General features: G+C 35.1%; 1 protein-coding gene across 1 annotated transcript in view; it reads left to right on the plus strand.

Moving 5' to 3' along the window:
• The window catches only part of LOC149249049 (mitochondrial import receptor subunit TOM40-1-like), a 60450-nt gene extending 45618 nt beyond the window's left edge, over nt 1–14832 (plus strand). Inside the window, exons 8-12 of the mRNA XM_089458605.1 lie at nt 5206–5307; nt 13422–13490; nt 13588–13671; nt 14230–14325; nt 14434–14832. Coding sequence (XP_089314731.1) covers nt 5206–5307; nt 13422–13490; nt 13588–13671; nt 14230–14325; nt 14434–14493 — 411 coding nt within the window. The 3' untranslated portion in view covers nt 14494–14832. The remainder of the gene's footprint in view (nt 1–5205; nt 5308–13421; nt 13491–13587; nt 13672–14229; nt 14326–14433) is intronic.
• The last annotated feature ends 3093 nt before the right edge of the window (nt 14833–17925 follow it).

Genomic DNA, 17925 nt, shown 5'->3' on the forward strand with positions numbered 1-17925 from the left:
GCTTATTAACTAATTATTTAGTGGGCCTTATCCAAGGAAGGTGGCCTCATACATTAATAAAATATCCTAAATTAGGGGGTTAGGGTAGAACCCTAACAGATACCTATTTATTGAACATGCAACGGGCGTCTTAATGTCATGAATATGAAACTAGAAACCCTTGGAGATGGATATTCTAAGTATTCCAGGTTCTTCATCATTTTACTATTGCATTTGGTTCTCTATGATTGAAGAAGGGTAATTGCTGTTCCCAAGGAAACTTGATAAAGTCCTCTACTTAATTGTAAATCAACCACTCGAGATTTCCATTCTTACTAGTTTGAACTAGTAAGGATGAGATCATTTGAAGTAGTGATATCAGATTATGTAGATAAGATGGCTTAAAATATAAATTGAGTATTTAGAAAGAAAGAGAATGAAAAAATAGGCTGTGTAAAAAACAACACGGAAAACAGATTCTAAATGTCAATGTTATGCCCTTTTGAAGAATGGGATAAAAAGTATAACCAGTGTGTCACGTGTCAGGTGAAGGTTGGCCCTATGCCCTTTTGAAGAAATGGATAAAAAGTAACCAGTGTGCCATGTGACAGGTGAAGATGGGTGCACAATGAAGTTGGTGATAAAAGGTAAATCTTGATGGGTGCATTATATAAAGTAAAAAAGATTTGCCTTCCTTTTCTAAGTGAATCATTTTTAAAATAAAATTGCTTAATAATTTGAAGTTGCATACCAAAATGTTACTAAAAAGAGTGGCTCACTTATATGATTTAACGTTATGCCCTTTACAATAAATTTATATTAAAATTTAGAGTTGCATGCACTTTTTCGAAAAGTAACTTATCAAAACAAAGACTTGAACTAAAGATTCTATTTTTAATATACAAAAGATATAACAAATGTTGGAAAGGAGTTTTTGTTTTTTGAATTTTTTATTGTATTTTTTTAAACTTGTGCCCTCCTCAAAGTGCATGCTTACCTTGAAACCAATGTTCCACGGGGACGCGTCCCCTAGGGTTGGGTGCACGCACCCCTCGCATCCCACTCACCCGGAACAAGGGGCGTCTAAGGTTGCGTTTCCCCATGCACCACTTTTGGGGAGTCTTGGGGAGATGCATAGAGGTGCGTCTCTCCAGTGTGGGGGATGCGAATCCCCAAAAAAGTTTCTTTTGGGCGTCCCCCCTAGTGCATCCCCCCTCGAATTTGTCTAATAACACTCAACATAATTTTTTTTGAAAATTCACGTATTAAAAAACTTAAAAAATAAAGTAAAAAATAAAACAAAACTAAAAATTAAAAAGTTAAAACTTACCTAGGTTAACTTATCTATTCATTTCCCAAATTCTCTTGCTCACTGTCAAGCTTTGTTGAGTACTCTCTTGCCGTCATCGCGCTGTGCTCTCTTGCCCACTATCGAGCTGTGGTCTATTGCCACTGTTGAGCTCTGATCTCTTGCCCACCGTTGAGCTCTTATAGAATAATGAATGATGAATTTAATTTTTAAATTAATGTAGATTATAGAATGATGAATGGTGAATGATATGGATCAATGTATTTGAATATTTCATTATTGAATCTCATGGTATGGATGAATGATGAGTATGTCATATGAATGATGTATTTATCAAAATGAATGATGAGGATGGATCAATGTATGTCATTATTTAATTCACTTATGAATTTAAATTTTGTGTGGATCAATGTGTTACTATTAGTTTATTTATGGTTTCATTATTGAATATGAACTTGAATTATATATATGTATATATATTATATACCTCGACGTCCCCCAGCACCCCCAAAATTTCCCTAAAATTTGAGGATACTCTAACACATCCCCCTTGTGCGTTTCCTTGCACCGGAGTCTTGGTGGAACATTGCTTGAAACCCTTGTTTTTACCTTCAAAAAATAAATCTCATTCTACACTGGACAAAAAAAGCAAATTTCTCGAAATTTATTTATTTATTTATTTATTTTTGTATCTTTATGAGCTTGGGGTTAGATCTTGGTTAGTCTACTCGGAAAATGGATCTTTTTATCTTGTTTCGGATTTGCCAAGATCACACAAGGCGCAAGGCAAAGAGCATACATAGGCCATAAAATTTTCCTCACTATTTTTGATTTGCCAAGATTGCACAAGTCATAGGGAAAAGAGCATACATTGATTGGAAAGGAAGCAAACTCGATTTATAAACATAAAATCTGAAATGTCTTATTAGAACAATATTAAAGAGACATTAAAAACCAAAAAAGTTGCATACATTTAGATTTAATATAGTTAACTATCATGGATGAATGGAAATGTATTCGGGTGTAACAAAAAGGTATCCAGCTGAAAATGATGCTCCAGATGCGATGAAGTGGTTCACTTGGCCCATAATTACTCAGGAACAGCATGATACAAATTCCTTTGATGCATGTAGTGACATAGGTTCAAGTTCTCGATCAATAACAGGGGCAGGCCTTCATAGGAGCTTTAATACCATGTTCAATAAATAGGGGTAGTTCTCATAGGTCAAACGTATTAAGGAAAATGCCCACACAACAAATAGATCAAAGATTAATACACTAGTGTATTATGTGGTTAAAGTCATCAGAGAAGGAAATGATCTACAACCTCAACTGACACGGCTACTTGAGGCAACATATTAAAGCAAATAGAAAATAGTTTACATATAAACCTCTCAAAATCAATCTTTAGCAAATAAACCTCCACGATCTTTAAATAGATATCATGGATCAATTGAGTGTTAGGCCACAGATCAAACACTGTTAGTATTGAGGTGAAGATAAACCATCAGACCATATTGTGTTTATAACATAATTGTCAATGTCATATTAAATAAGTACAAAAGCGCACTGAAAACTCAAGAAACACACTTTAGCTAAAGACACATTATATTGAGTTGAGCTTAACTAACTTCCAAGTGTCAAAATATTCCAAGATCACTAATACATTTGTGGATACATCATATATGATTTTCTCTTTTGATTTGTGAGGATGATCCATTTTGGTGTTCTTGAGAATTCTTCCTTGGCATGGTCGAAATGTCAAGTCCAATGTTTGATATTCAAGTTGGTTGAATTGAAATGGCCCTTTTCAATGATTTTCTCAATGCTTTGCATATCCAACTATAAGATGACACATTGAGACAAGCCATACAATTCACCATTGAGATTTTGGGGAGGTTCATATGGAACACAATTTTCATAATTATTTATAATGGAAGAGGATGATGAGATTCTACGGATTTTGGGGATTTTCTTAAGGAGCAAGATGAGTTTCCTTTCGATGAACCACCCACCATCATGGTGTCAAGGACACGTCAAATTTGAGCTGCCTCTGCCAAAAGATATATTCCTCAAGACTAAATAGTATAGTTAGGCATGGAAGTGAAAAGAAAGCAGTTGATAATATATCCCCACAGACATCGTGAAGGTCACTTCATGAAATTAAGAATTTAGTAACCTGCAAAAGGGAACGACAAGAAGTCATTCAAGTTCTATATGGAATGCATTGAAACTTGAAAAGGGCTCTGATAATAGGAAGAAAGAAAATGGCCAAGTATTCACGGTAACACTGCATACAAAATGTCATCATAAGCTACATATGATGTCATATGGAGTGACCAATTTTATGGTGGAATGACCTTGACGGATGAGACACAGAAGGCACATAGAGGAAGGGAGAGAGAACAACATTGTAATTGGTCATCAAAAGGGAGAAAGAAGTGACATTGGGATTTGGGAGAGCCCATTGCGACTAGATTTCTTTGATGGAAGACTGATGAAGAAGATTTGATGGATGAAAAAAATACATGAAGGCTGGCATTATTAATACATCAAGAAAAAACTAGGGGAGAAACCATTACAGATCTAAACCACTCTTGGGTGACCATATTTCCTAATGATGGATAGACAATGGACACTATGATGTAAGGAAGATAGTTTATAAGAAAGGAACACGATACAAGCTGATCATATATAATTACAGGATATAGTAATATAACAACCAACATAAAAGCCTTGATAGGTAGATTCCAATGGGTTGAGCTGAGACATGACAAGATAAAAGGGACAAAGTAAGAAGACGTTGTCATTGAAGGAAAGAGGAAAAAAGCTTCCATTGGAGAAGCACAAGGCACTTGACTCAACACATCTCCTTAACGATACTCTGGCATTTCGCATAGCTGTAAAACTGGTTAACTGCAGTTTAGGAATTATATTCCTTTGAACTTAAATTAAGTCTGTTTGATGAATGTTAAAAAGCTCAGTATTTTGTTGTTCTATATTGTGAGATTGCTGAGGCATAACCAAGTTAAAGGGGTTCTTCTATTCCCCACACCTGTGTCTGCTGTAGACACATTCTGAGAACCTCCTCATTTGTCAAGGAAAACTGGCATAGTGCTGCATTTGTAGTTTAAAATGTTTACTCTGATTGTGACACACCATTCCCACACCCACGCTTGCACCCAACCACAGCCATGCAACACTGGACATACTAATGGTAACTTTTGGAAAGTAGTTTTCTTGTATCTCATGCTCCTTCAAACTGAAGGGACTGTTTTTCCTTCTTGTTGAAGGCAAAACATATTCTGTGTTGTGCTCTTCTTGTGCTATTTTTTTTTTACTACTAATAGCCTCCAACATGGGGATGATATAGATGATATAAGAAGTGTGGAAATGTTTAAATAAAAAATAATGCTTTCTGATGTATTTTTTTGGGTTCAAGTTAGTCTCTTTTTGATATTGGCGTTCAGATTGAATTTTTATCATTTATGTAAAAGATAATTATGTAGAGGACATATAGAGTTTCATAATAGCATCTTACCATAATGTCTATTTTCTCCAGTGCTCTGATTATAATTACTGTGACTACAGCAATTTGCATGCATCTAGAGGATTGTATATTCTTACCGTCTCTCTGGAGACTGCATGTAGACTTAATGATGCAAATTTTCATAGCTTGTTTACTAGTTCTTGGTTGTCATGTTTTTGAACACTTTCAAGTTAGTTGAGGCACTCGTGAATTTTCTGTAGTTTTAGTTTTTCTACATAAATGAAGTGTAGCTTTGTCTGATACTTTTATAAAGTGAAAAGTTCTATCATTTTGAACATATTCTGACTCTATTGTCATAGATAAATTGGTTTCCTTAAATAAAACATGCCGGATACTCCACTGTTCTAAGCAATTCATTATTTTGCAGAGTGTCTCTCCACACTTGGCACTTGGAGGTGAAATATTTTGGCTGGGACACCAAAGGAAATCAGGGGTTGGTTTTGCAGCTCGATACAACACCGATAAGATGGTTTGTTCCGACATACATGGCCTTATTTTTTGCACATTGTTATGGATATGCTTCCTTGAACACCACAATTTTAATGCTGGAATGATAATGCCTGTTCAATGCCCTTTTTGTTTTCTGTTCAACCCTTCTTTCCCGTTATGGTTATCACTGAAAATTTAAAAATGTAAAGTGAAATCAAACAAGCATTGAAGAGTGTACCAAGGTATTAATGTGCATGTTCTCTTATGTATGCTGTATTGAATAATTTTGGTTGTGAGTTGGATGGAATTATCAAATTGTTAAATTTCCTGTTCTTTGGTTACTACAGTTTTGTCAGTAAGTCTAATTTGTGTTACATCAACCCAAAAGTATAGGGCTTCTGCTTTCTTCAAGTTCACATGTTCAGTTTAGGGTGTCATTTTGTTTTCTTTCAATGGGTATAATTTGAGAATTGTGTAATATACATGGTTCAATAACAACCGAGATGCTTCCTGTTTCAGACAATGGTACATGCAAAGCATTCCAATTCCTCGTGTATGCTTAGAGTGCTACAACTGGCCATCTGCCCACTATACTCAATTTATTGACCTCCGTATTGGAGATAACTTTATATAGATATTAGGCCCCACATTTTAGGTCATGTCTTTTGAGTGAGAGAGAGACACCACAGAGACATCTCTTCAACATCCCTTGAACTATTTGTTGCAAATATTTTTGAGGTATGCAGTTCATGATTTAAGGTGTTTCGACATTTTTGTCATATTTTCTGCTAACATTCTTTCATATATTTATCAAGCACGTATTGATATTGTAAAATTTTATGCATAAATTTATTAGTTATTGGATGGGATGCTTATCAGAGGAGGAAACCTATTATGGAAGATGTAATATTATTGAAATAATGTAGGTAGGCTAGCAGTAAATGATAAGTTACCAGGATTCGGATACGGATACGGATCCGGATCTGGATTTGCAAGATTTTTGAAAATCCAGGATCTCGATACAACAAGGATACGTCAAGTACAAAAGAATATAATAATATTTTAAAAATTAGAAAAAAACACTTGAGTTCAAAATCAAATCCATTTATAAATCACTACATTTAGAAATGGAACGGTGAAACCATTAAATATATTATAAATATGAAGACTGGAACACTGAACTGATGCATCCTCCTTCATACAGAAAGGATAATATCATAAATTTTAATAGTAAGTACAAAAACGAGTGTCTCATCTATGATCACTCTACTAATATCATAATGCGCAGTGCGTCTAACCAATGTTTTAAAACTCCGACTTGGTATCGACTCGGCCGGTTTGATTTCAATGACTCGGTCGTTGTAAAAAGTACATTAATTTTTTTTAATAAAAAAACATAATTTTAAATGTTTTCATTCATGTTTTCAAGCACAAAGCTTTAGAATATAGAGAGAAGACAACATATGATCAAATTAGGCTCATTAATATATCCATTATATCAAAATGGCACCCAATGCACTGTCCAATACATACACGAATGATGATATAGAGATCAAAACAAAAACACATAACCAAGGAGGCTAGAAATGGCCTCTACAACAAAAGTAAACTGTGAAACATCACTAGTCACTAGTACTACTGGCTACTGTTAGAGGAGCCAATATCATTTGGCCCAGACTTTGAATCAGAGTCAGACAAGGAAACCCATGGCTCCTCCTCATCATCATCTCCAACTGCAACTGTAGAAGTGGTAGCACTGGCATGCTGTGCAATAGCTACACGCTGAGATAGATGAGATATGCGCTTCTGTCGTGGCTGAGCAGAGGAAGCGCCTGCAACTGGAGGACTTGGGGCTAGGCCTGAGGCTGGTGCAAGTGGATCTGCATTCAACTGAACATTTTGTTCAAGTAATGCCTCCGTCTGTAAATCCAAATCAAGATCCTCATCAGAATCAAACTCTGCTGGATGACTCTCCACTACCCACTCTGATGTTGGATTAATATCTTCCAACACAATGGGATTTGAATCAGGTCTTTTGTTCAGCAATTGGTTTCGTCTGAGCTGGAGGTTGTATTGGACATAGACTAGATCATTTAACCGTTTATGATCCAAATGATTTCTCTTCTTTGTGTGAATCTTCTCAAATATAGATCAATTGCGCTCACACCCAGTAGCACTGCAAGTTTGACTCAATACAAAGGAAAAAGGCTACCAAAAGCCTCCCACCATTGTGCTGCAAAAAACGTAGTAGTGTAATGAGTTAGCTCAACAAATTATATCCAACTTCCAAATTATAAACAATTTAACAAAATAAGAATTTGAAAATTGAAATTTTTGTTTACCTGGCTCATCTGCTTCCCTTGTAATCTTTGCTAGGTTCTTGCCAAAGGTATCTGTGGCTTTGCTGAAATAAGTGCCCTATCGGTGTATCTCCAACTGATCACTCTCCAATGGGATCATGTGATCAATGCAGTCAATCAATCCATCTCTAACCTCCCCACCCAAAGCTCCTGCCTCTAGAGCTTTATGATGATACCTTGGGTTCAAAAAATATCCAACTGCATGTATAGGGCGATGGAGTTGATTGTTCCATCTTTCATCAATGATTGCCCAAATGGGCCCATACTTAGCCACTTTATCCTTGTATGCTGTCTTTATTTGCTCCTTTGCTTGATCCATGGCCTCATAAATGAAGCCCATAGCCAATCTTTCCCCATACACCAATGCAACACCTTAACCAGTGGCTCAACAACCTTCACAATCTCTGCTGCCTTTTTCCAAAATATTCCTTCATTAACTTTCTTTTTCAAATCTTTGCTATCTTGTTTGTGAGACCACTGGTTTTCATTCCATTTATCACTGGAAAACATCTTCTGCAAGTTTCTATGTTGGGAAAGCATAGATTGCAATGTCAAAAAATGAATTGCAAATCTAGTGATGGCAGGCCTAATAATATCTCTGCCCCCTATGTGTCTCCTCATCAGGCTCAAAATCCATGAATGATTGTAGATACATTTTGTTATGCTTTTGGCTTGATCTACAGTGTTGTTGACCCAATCTAATTTGCCAATATACTCAAGCATGAGGTCTATGCAATGTGCAGCACGTGGGGTCGCTTGAGCTCTATGCAATGTGCAGCACATGGGGTTGCTTGAGGTCTATGCAATGTGCAGCACATGGGGTCCAAAAGATGGTTTTATGTTTTTCCTCTAACAATTTACCAGCAAGAACATAGTTAGAGGCATTATCTGTGATGATTTGAACAACATTAGCCACCCCCATCTCCTCAACAATCTCATCCAATAGCTGAAACAACAATTGTCCATCTTTCACCCTATCAGATGCATCAACTGATTTTAGAAACATGGTTCCCTGTGGGCAAAAGATAAGAAAGTTTGTGATGGTACGGTTCCTTTGATCAGTCCATGCATTTGACATCCTGTTTTTACCCATGAGTTTTTGAAATCTTTCAAATACTCATCAATTGAGGAAATTTCTTTTCACAAACGAGACCCCCTTAACTCATGCATAGTAGGGCCTTTGAAGCCCTTTCCAGCAGCAAATATGGCATCAAACATAGGCTCCTAATATGGTGAACGGGAAGCATTGAATGGGATATCAGCATCATACCACCATCTGGATATGTAATCACAAGAAGTCTCCCTCAATTCTTTCTTCCAATGGTCATCTAAAGTGGGCTGCATATGACTTCTACTAGCTTGAGGACCATGTGCATCTGATGGAGAGGAGGGTGTGACAGTAAAATAACTTTTGATATTCATATCACCCTTCTTTTTCATTTTACCCTTACCCTTTTTTTTGCATGGACTCCAAAGAGGGAGGAATATAGTGGAAGGGTTTGGATGCATTAGTACAAGGAATAGATGAAGAGCCCGCAAAATCAAAATGGGGGTTGGTAGCCATCATTGGTTGTACAAGGGACTTGAATTGTATGCAAATTTGATACCAGCAGTTAATATAGTTTGTTTTACAAAACTTCAACATAGAAGAAAAGGATCCTGAGCTCCCTTTCTTTTAGCAAAGCGAAAAATGAGAACATTTTTGTTGGCAAATAAGCAAGTCAAATTGCTGTGTGCGGCAGGTAAAAAAGAGAGGCTGTTGAATCTATTTGGGGGCTGGTGTGAAGAAGTGGTAGATTTACTCTTGGCAACCCCAGAGGAAATTCCACAGAATTCCACTTGAAATCTGCAGGATCCGTCTACCTAGCAGGGGATCCATTTCCTCAGCCCACTATCCGTTTCCTCAGCCTACGATCTGTTTCCTGCAAGTGTGGATCCACCATGTTGCTGTTTTTTTTCATGGATCCAGATCCGGATCGGATCTGCAGATCCTGGACCTCCCTGTGCCGGATCTGGTAACATAGAGGAAATGTTAGTTGATTTAATGAGAGTAATTAGGGAAAGTATCTGAGTGTAAAATCATTACTGTTTGCAACTTTTACAAGAATGACAGTAAAGGCACGCCAATAATGGCTGGCTCATATTGTGTTTGTAACTTTGTAACAATTCAGTAACAAGTTAAGTCCAATAATATCTTTTCTCGTCTGACTAATTCCTTTCTATTTCAGAGAATTTTTAGGGTAATAAAAACAATGTCTGGCTTGACTTCCGGCTCTGTGCATATCATAAGCAAGCATTTCTTAAGCATAAATGTTTCATTATCCACAAAATGTGAATAACAAAAATTAAGTTATGGATTAAAAGCCCTCTTATCTACTAGATGACCATCATGAAAAAGCCAACAATAAATGCTTTGTCCATACATGTTTAGCATATCCTTGTGACAAGCATGTCCTCTCATATACGATGTCTATGAATAATCTTGATTGTGAGGATGGATTTTGTAAATTGTAAAATTGCCAGTTCTTTGATTACTCCACTTTCGTCAAAAACCTATTGTCACCCCAAAAGATTAGGGCTTATGCTTTATTCAAGTTCATACATTCAGTTTAGGTCTGCTTTTTCCGTTTTCTTTCAATGGATATAATTTGAGAACTGTGTGATATAAAAATGTTGTCTATATCACGCAATGTACCTACTAACCATGCCAGTACATGAATGGTATAGTGCTACTGCTGGCCATCTGTACACTATATTCAATTTATTGATCTCTGGATTGGAGATGATTATGTATAGATATTAGATACCACATTAAAGGTCATGTCTTTTGAGTGGAAGAGCCATCTAGTGAACATCCCTTGAAGTGTTTATTGCAAATCCTTTTGAAGTACTGCCATTGATGATAGTGGTGATTCAACATTTTTGTCATATTTTGCATAAATTTTGTTAGAAAAGCTTCCAAGCAGGTATTAATCATAGTTTTAAAAATGGGAACCAGGTATTGAACCGGATCACATATCAAACCAGGGTTTGAACCAGAATTGAAAAAAATACAGAAAATAATTAGTTTTTAATGAATAAAATTATTTTTAAGATTCCAATCCATGATTCCAAACCATTAGAGACAAAATATGCAAAGTTTGCTCATCTATATACCATGTAAGGTTGCATATATCAAAATGGCACCAGGTGCAATACATATCATCAACAATCAACGATCAATTAGGCTATAAATGGCTTTCAGAGTCCAAAAACAATGTTACAACTCAAACTACTGGGCCATTGGCCGACTACAAATAAAAATGGGAACCAGGTATTGAACCGGATCACATATCAAACCGGGGTTTGAACTAGAATTGAAAAAAATACAGAAAATAATTAGTTTTTAATGAATAAAATTACTATTAAGATTTCAATCCATGATTCCAAACCATTAGAGACAAAGTATGCAAAGTTTGCTCATCTAAATACCATGTAAGGTTGCATATATCAAAATGGGACCAGGTGCAATACATATCATCAACAATCAACAATCAATTAGGCTATAAATGGCTTCCAGAGTCCAAAAACAATGTTACAACTCAAACTACTGGGCCATTGGCCGACTACAAATAACTGATCAACATGATCACTCATCAAACTCATCACTACTACTAGACATGGGATGATCACCAGGAGCTACATAAACATCATCTGGCTTAGAGTCTGAGGACGCCTCAGACTCCTATATCACTTAAGTAGCTGTAGCAGTAACCACGAAAAAAATATACCCCTGGTTTCCTTAAAAACGACCTAAAATAATCACCCACAGTTCCCCCTCATGACATGCATATTTTGCTGAACCGGTCCAGTTTGGAGCATAACTGGCCGGCGTGGACCTGTTGGTATCAGTTATGGTACCTAACCGATATCAACTGGTCCCCAAAATGGATTTATGTGCTGGTTCATTACCTTGACTTTGCTGACCAGTTACCAGTTCAGACCGGCTGGTTTTTAAAACTATGGTATTAATATTGTAAAATTTAATGCATAAAATTAATAGACTATGGTTATTAGATGGGATGCTTATACAATGAGGAAACCTCGACTTTGCTGACAGGCTGTTTTAACGAGTTACCAGTTCAGACCGTCTGGTTTTTAAAACTATGGTATTAATATTGTAAAATATCATGCATATAATTAATAGATTACAGTTATTAGATGGGATGCTTAAAAATGAGGAAACCTGTTACGTAAAATAGTGTTATTCAAATAATATAGATCAGTTTATTATTAAATGTGAGTTCATTTTATAAGAGTAATCACACAAATTATCTGAACGTAAGAAGTTAGAACATTACTGTTTGCAACTGTTATAAGAAGTTACGGACAAGGCAAGCACATAATTTATGCATCATAATTTTTGTAATAATTCAGTGACAAGTTAAATCCAATAATGTTTCTTCTCTTCTGAATCAGCTCTTTATATTTCCAAGAATTCTTAGGGTAATAAAAACTCTAAAAAATTGTCTTGACTTCCAATTCTGCACATTTCATAAGCATGCATTTATTAATCATAAATTTTTCATTGTGTGAAAAACATGAATAACCAAAATTAAGTTAGGGATTAAAAGCTTTCTTGCCTGCTAGATGGCCATCATGGGAAAATGAATAATAAATATTAAATAGTAAATACATTGCCCATATGCATCCATGTGACGAGTTGTGTATATATGTTATTTTTGAATTACGCCTGATTGTGTTCATTATGAAAATCTAACAAGTTTGTATTGTCCCAATTATTGTTTTTATGCTTTATCCTTTTAGCCTCTTTGTATTAATAAATTAACATTTACTACTGTACAGACCTTATACAACAGTTATATTTACATGGACGCATAAACTAAAACTGTGTACACCAGTATGGATCTGTATTAGTATCTTTGTGGGTGCCTTGCTGTCTAATATAAGTAGAGAATGGCTATTTTATATTTTTATAAATCCCTTGAACAAAAATACATCTGCAAAGCCGCTCAATGCAAACAATCAAGAGTGCAATGTTAGGTGTATGTGACTTCATTTTACTTCAAAGCAAAATGTACAGGATATATTCATTTCATTTTTTTACCTGATATCCTATCACAATTACAGGCTTAGTCTGAAGCTGTGCTGACATTTTTGTTCTTCACTGATGTAGTATAGAGAGATGAGGAAAGACAAGACACAACTTTTCCAGTTGGTAGTTATCCATTCAACATTTATTAGCATTTCCAGACGTGAAGCTTTTTGACCAAGTATATTAATCTATGTTATATAATATAAACACGAACTATAGCGGGAACACGTCATTGCTGATTAAGGGGGTTTCTCTACACACTTGGGTGGGCTATAAGAGCATATATGCATATGATGGAAAGGACCTGATTAGTCATCCTGACTATTTACTTACCCTTAACTCGAGTTACTGTTCCTGGTGTTCTTGTTCAAGTCCTTACCTTTGGTTTTCACTGTGACCAACTTTTTCCTGATTTATGGGAATTCCTTTATGTGCAAGTGGAGCATACTGTTGGTCCGGAAAGGTCAACCCACACCTAATAAGGTCCTGCTCAGCCCTTCTAACGTAGGGTTATTAACTTGAAAATCTCGAAGTGTATGTGTCTTTCTTCTTTGCTCACTCACTGACAATTTGTGAGCTTTTGGCTTGAATTTTCGTGATGCTAATAATTAATTTATGGCACTGTTGATTTGATTATGTTCACGAGTTGTTTTACAACTGAAGCTCTGCTGAACTGTGGATTGAACTCCTTTATCACAGATTGGCATCGGACAATTTGCAAGCACTGGGATAGTTTCATTGAGCTACGTGCAGAAAGTCTCCGAAAAGGTAGCACGTTGGGTGTTAGAAGCTACATAAAAAATTTAATAATTCTTTTTCCAGCATGTCTTTTGAGCTTAGATGTGACCATTTTGTGAATTTGCAGGTGTCACTGGCATCTGATTTCATGTACAATCACATGTCAAGAGATTCAACAGCTAGTGTCGGTTATGATTACCTACTACGGCAGGTATTGCTTATGGAGTTTTCTTTTCTTTTCCTTTTTCCTTGTTTGAGTGAAAATATCTTGGAATTTTTGAAGGTTATTTCTTCGATCAACTAGGAAACAGTCCTAGTTTTTGAACTTCAAGATGCCAAAAATTGCACAAATGAGTTTATGCTTTTGACCTCGATTTCTCAGAGTTATGAAAATCTATTTGAGAAAGAAGAATCTTTAATAATTTTGTTTGTACTGTATTGCTTATGGAGTTTTCTTTTCTTTTCCTTTTTCCTTGTTTGAGCGAAAATATCTTGGGCTTTTCAAAGGTTATTTCTTCGATCAACTAGGAAACAGTCCTAGTTTTTAAACTTTTTAGACTTTAAGATGCCAAAAATTGCACAAATGAGTTTATGCTTTTGACCTCGATTTCTCAGAGCTATGAAAATCTATTTGAGAAAGAAGAATCCTTTAATAATTGTGTTTGTGCTGAAACTTTAAATCACAGAATATGATATTTTTTTTAGTAAACTTCAATTCAGAAGGCTAAGTCGGCATGACCAATCTCTTTTTTGGGGCTTTGATGTACAGTGCCGCCTGAGGGGAAGGATTGATACGAATGGTTGTGTTGCTGCTTATCTTGAAGAAAGATTGAATATGGGAGTGAATTTTGTTCTTTCTGCAGAGGTGGGCTTGAGCGGTTGCTATTTATTATCACTAATGCCTGTGTTGATTTTCGTTTATAATGATTTTTTTTTTGGTAAATGTTTAGTTGAGTCTCTATTTCGAATGCAGATTGATCATTGGAAGAAAGATTACAAGTTTGGTTTTGGGATGACTGTTGGAGAGCTGTAGCAGAGAGGCGAAATAGCTGTTTAACCTCTTTTACCAAGGCAGATGTGTATCACTTTATTTTTACTGGAGTGGTATACATATGATTACGTAGCTTGTGAATGATTGCCTATGGAAGAGGCTTAGTACTTGACAGTGAATTGGAACAGAAACACATGATCAAATAATCTCTATTTTGTGTTGGAGCTGCTCATTCAACATGAGAGTATTCATTGGCAGTATATGCCTTGAGTTTCTGTAATATGCCTGTCGAAGCATTTGCACAGATTTTCCAGGAATATTTTGTTCATGGTCATTATTTGTGAAAACGGAATTGAATTCACAAAATTTGGGTTGAGTCCATTATTTTTTTTGACATTCCATTACATAAAAAATCAGTGCTTCCCCTAACATAATAGGTGTACCTTTGGTGCAATTAGTATAAAGCTTTATTAGCTATTTGATAGACGAATGTTTTCTGTTACCTGGAACATGGAAAAAGCTATGGCTTTCAAAAATGGTATGGTTTTCAGAAATGGCGTTTTACAATTTCATGAAATTGAATGGGACACTTTCATCACATAGGCATTGCACCCTGCATCAGATTTTGGTTTTGTGGACTTCATTAGTATCGCTGTTAAAGTGTCCCCTTGGTCTCAGTTTTTGGTTTTGTGGACTTTAGTATCGCTGTTAAAGTGTCCCCTTGGTGGTCTCTTTTCTTTCGTCTTTTTTCTTGAAAAATGCTAGCTTTATATATATTGTTGAACTAATTGGATTATCAGAAGCGTTTTACTTAAATAATTTACTTATTTAAGTAAAATCTACTTATTTATTTATGAATAATGATTTATTTATTTGGTACTTTAGAATTTTGTTATTATAAAGCTTAAAAATACACTAATCCACTAATGAAATATATACTTAGTCCACTGCACTCTATATTTGCTAACCTATGATGTTTTACATATTTTGGCTAGGCTTGCAATCCCAAGATGAACTGGTTGAATTTCTGTGATCTTGTTGCATTGTCCTCAGTTTGTTGTGATTATTGAAGGTCTGCTTACGTACCCAAACTTTAATTTCAGATGTCGTGATCTAGGTGGATATTGGTGGTCACTTGTCTATTGTCTATACGTAGACTTGGTTTAATCAGTTTCTTTGATTATAGCAACATTTATTATTTTTAGCAATTTTTTGGGTCTTGAACTCCCAGAGCTTTTTTGACCTCCTAAACGACGTTTTTTTGAGGTTTGTCGCATGCACATAACCATAGGCAAGGGCTTGTCTCAAATCTTGTAGTACTTGGAGAGAATTTTTAACGAGGTATCGTACGCGCCTAACAAAGATCATATGACCAAGTTATGATCTTGGGAAGTTCGCTGCCCAACTAACCCCAACGGGGCCCACAATCTCTTGGGGTTCCATCTCCTTGGGTTAGGTTTTTGGTTGTTTAGGACTTTCTTTTATTATTCAATAATAAAAAGACCATTGAACTTCTTTGTAACACAATTCAGAGGCTTGTAGCCACCCCATCTCTTCTCAGAGATAAACTACCATCGCTCAAGCTAGTTTATTTCCATTATGTATGTAAGAATATTTCAGTTCTTTGATGTTAAAGAAATGAAGTTTATTTGTGCCGCATCTCTGTGTTTATGTTTATATTTGTGGTTTGTTGCGTTCTTGCGTAATTCCGCATCATGTCGTTCATTCACCTTTCCATCGCCAACCCTTACATATCGAAACAACAACTTCTCTGAAGATTGTCAGTCATTTGACAACTCATCTCTCTCACAAAGATTCACTGGTCTTGCGTTTCAATAGTAGAATCTATACTTCCACATAAAGTCTATAATTGAGCCTCCCTTATCCAAAGTCAAATTAAATATCTCGTTAGTAGTGATGATGCTCAAATTTTGAAGCGTTTTTGGCTTACCAAAGATTTTTGTTTAATTGGTTATCAAGAAAGAAACTTGAACTTTAGATTTCCAGTATCGATCTTAGAGTTATACTTAGGTGAAATGGATTTCAGTATCTATCTTAAGAGTTATATTTTGGTGAAATGGATTTTCAGTATATATCTTAGAGTTATAATTATAAGCGCATTGTTTCTATCATAAAAGGTTACAAAACCAAATCTAGAGGGGTGTATATACACCTCCATAGACTTTAGCACATCTCTTGAGCAAAGTTGGGACCCTTGTTCCATCATCAAGAAGGTATCAAACACCAATTTTGGTGGCTGACTTGTTAATAACCATAAAAATTGATGAATATTATTTTTATTTTTATTATAAGTTACGAGTCAATAAGTAGCACTTGATTGAGAATATATTTTGGTTTTGGAAAATTGCTGTATTTTGTATGAAATAATAGTATGTGCCATACAATCTAATAATAAATGAATATGAACTATTTTAATATGGATATGGGCTGAAATCATGGTGTGCGTGATATAATTTAATAATACAAGGGTATTAAGTTAATTTTTATATAGATATAAATGGTGACATTTTTATTTTTTATTACACATAAAAATACACAATAAAATTGGAAGTATATTATTTTATTAGTATAGATTTATTTTAATTTCAAAATTAAATGATCATAAATATGGATTAAAATAAATAGAGGTGTTTTTTTTTGTTCAAGTAAAATTTGATTTATGTTGGATTATTTTATCATAGATTTGTATGATTATTATGATGTTTCTTTTTAAATTGGCTATTTTTTTAAGTGACAATCTAATTTTGAAAATTAACATTATAGATGACAAATCTTAACTGAACTAGAGTTGCACTTTATTACGGACTATGAATGACAATATGTAACACATTATTCACAAAGGTGTTATTGAGAGAGTTTATCCATTTATTTGTGATTGGATTGTTGTTCTATAAAAATTGCAATCCCACTTTGGGTGAGTTCAGTGGTTTACAACATGTGATACACTATACCTAAAGCCTTTATGCTAATGGAGATATTTAAGCAATTAAGTCCTTACATTAACAAAATGATTGATTCGTCACAGTGTGACATGAAATACTCAATTATAGAAATCTTGTAATGATTTCTATGACATAAATCCTTCTCTATACAAAAATTATTATCCTACATTTGTTGAGACTAGTATTCCAGAACATATAAGTTGAAATATACCATGATCCTCATGCTAGTAAGGGCAGCCATAAGGGACTGCCTTCTACCTTCATGTAAGAAAAAAATGAATGATGATGCTATTTGATACTAATTTCACATGTTAAATACAAATAAACAACCAATATTTCTCTTCAATGTTGGATTACAAATACAAAAAACCTCCATGTGGGAATTATGTATGACATAAATACCTCTAGTTAATCAATCCTAATTATATATACAAATAATTTAATGTCTCTTCAGTGTTGGATTACAAATACAAAAAACCTCCATGTGGGAATTATGTATGACATAAATACC

Source organism: Pinus tabuliformis, chromosome 7 (assembly GCF_031772625.1).
Source record: "Pinus tabuliformis cultivar Carrire ecotype Pingquan chromosome 7, CPIR1, whole genome shotgun sequence".
In the NCBI taxonomy this organism is placed as follows: domain Eukaryota; kingdom Viridiplantae; phylum Streptophyta; class Pinopsida; order Pinales; family Pinaceae; genus Pinus; species Pinus tabuliformis.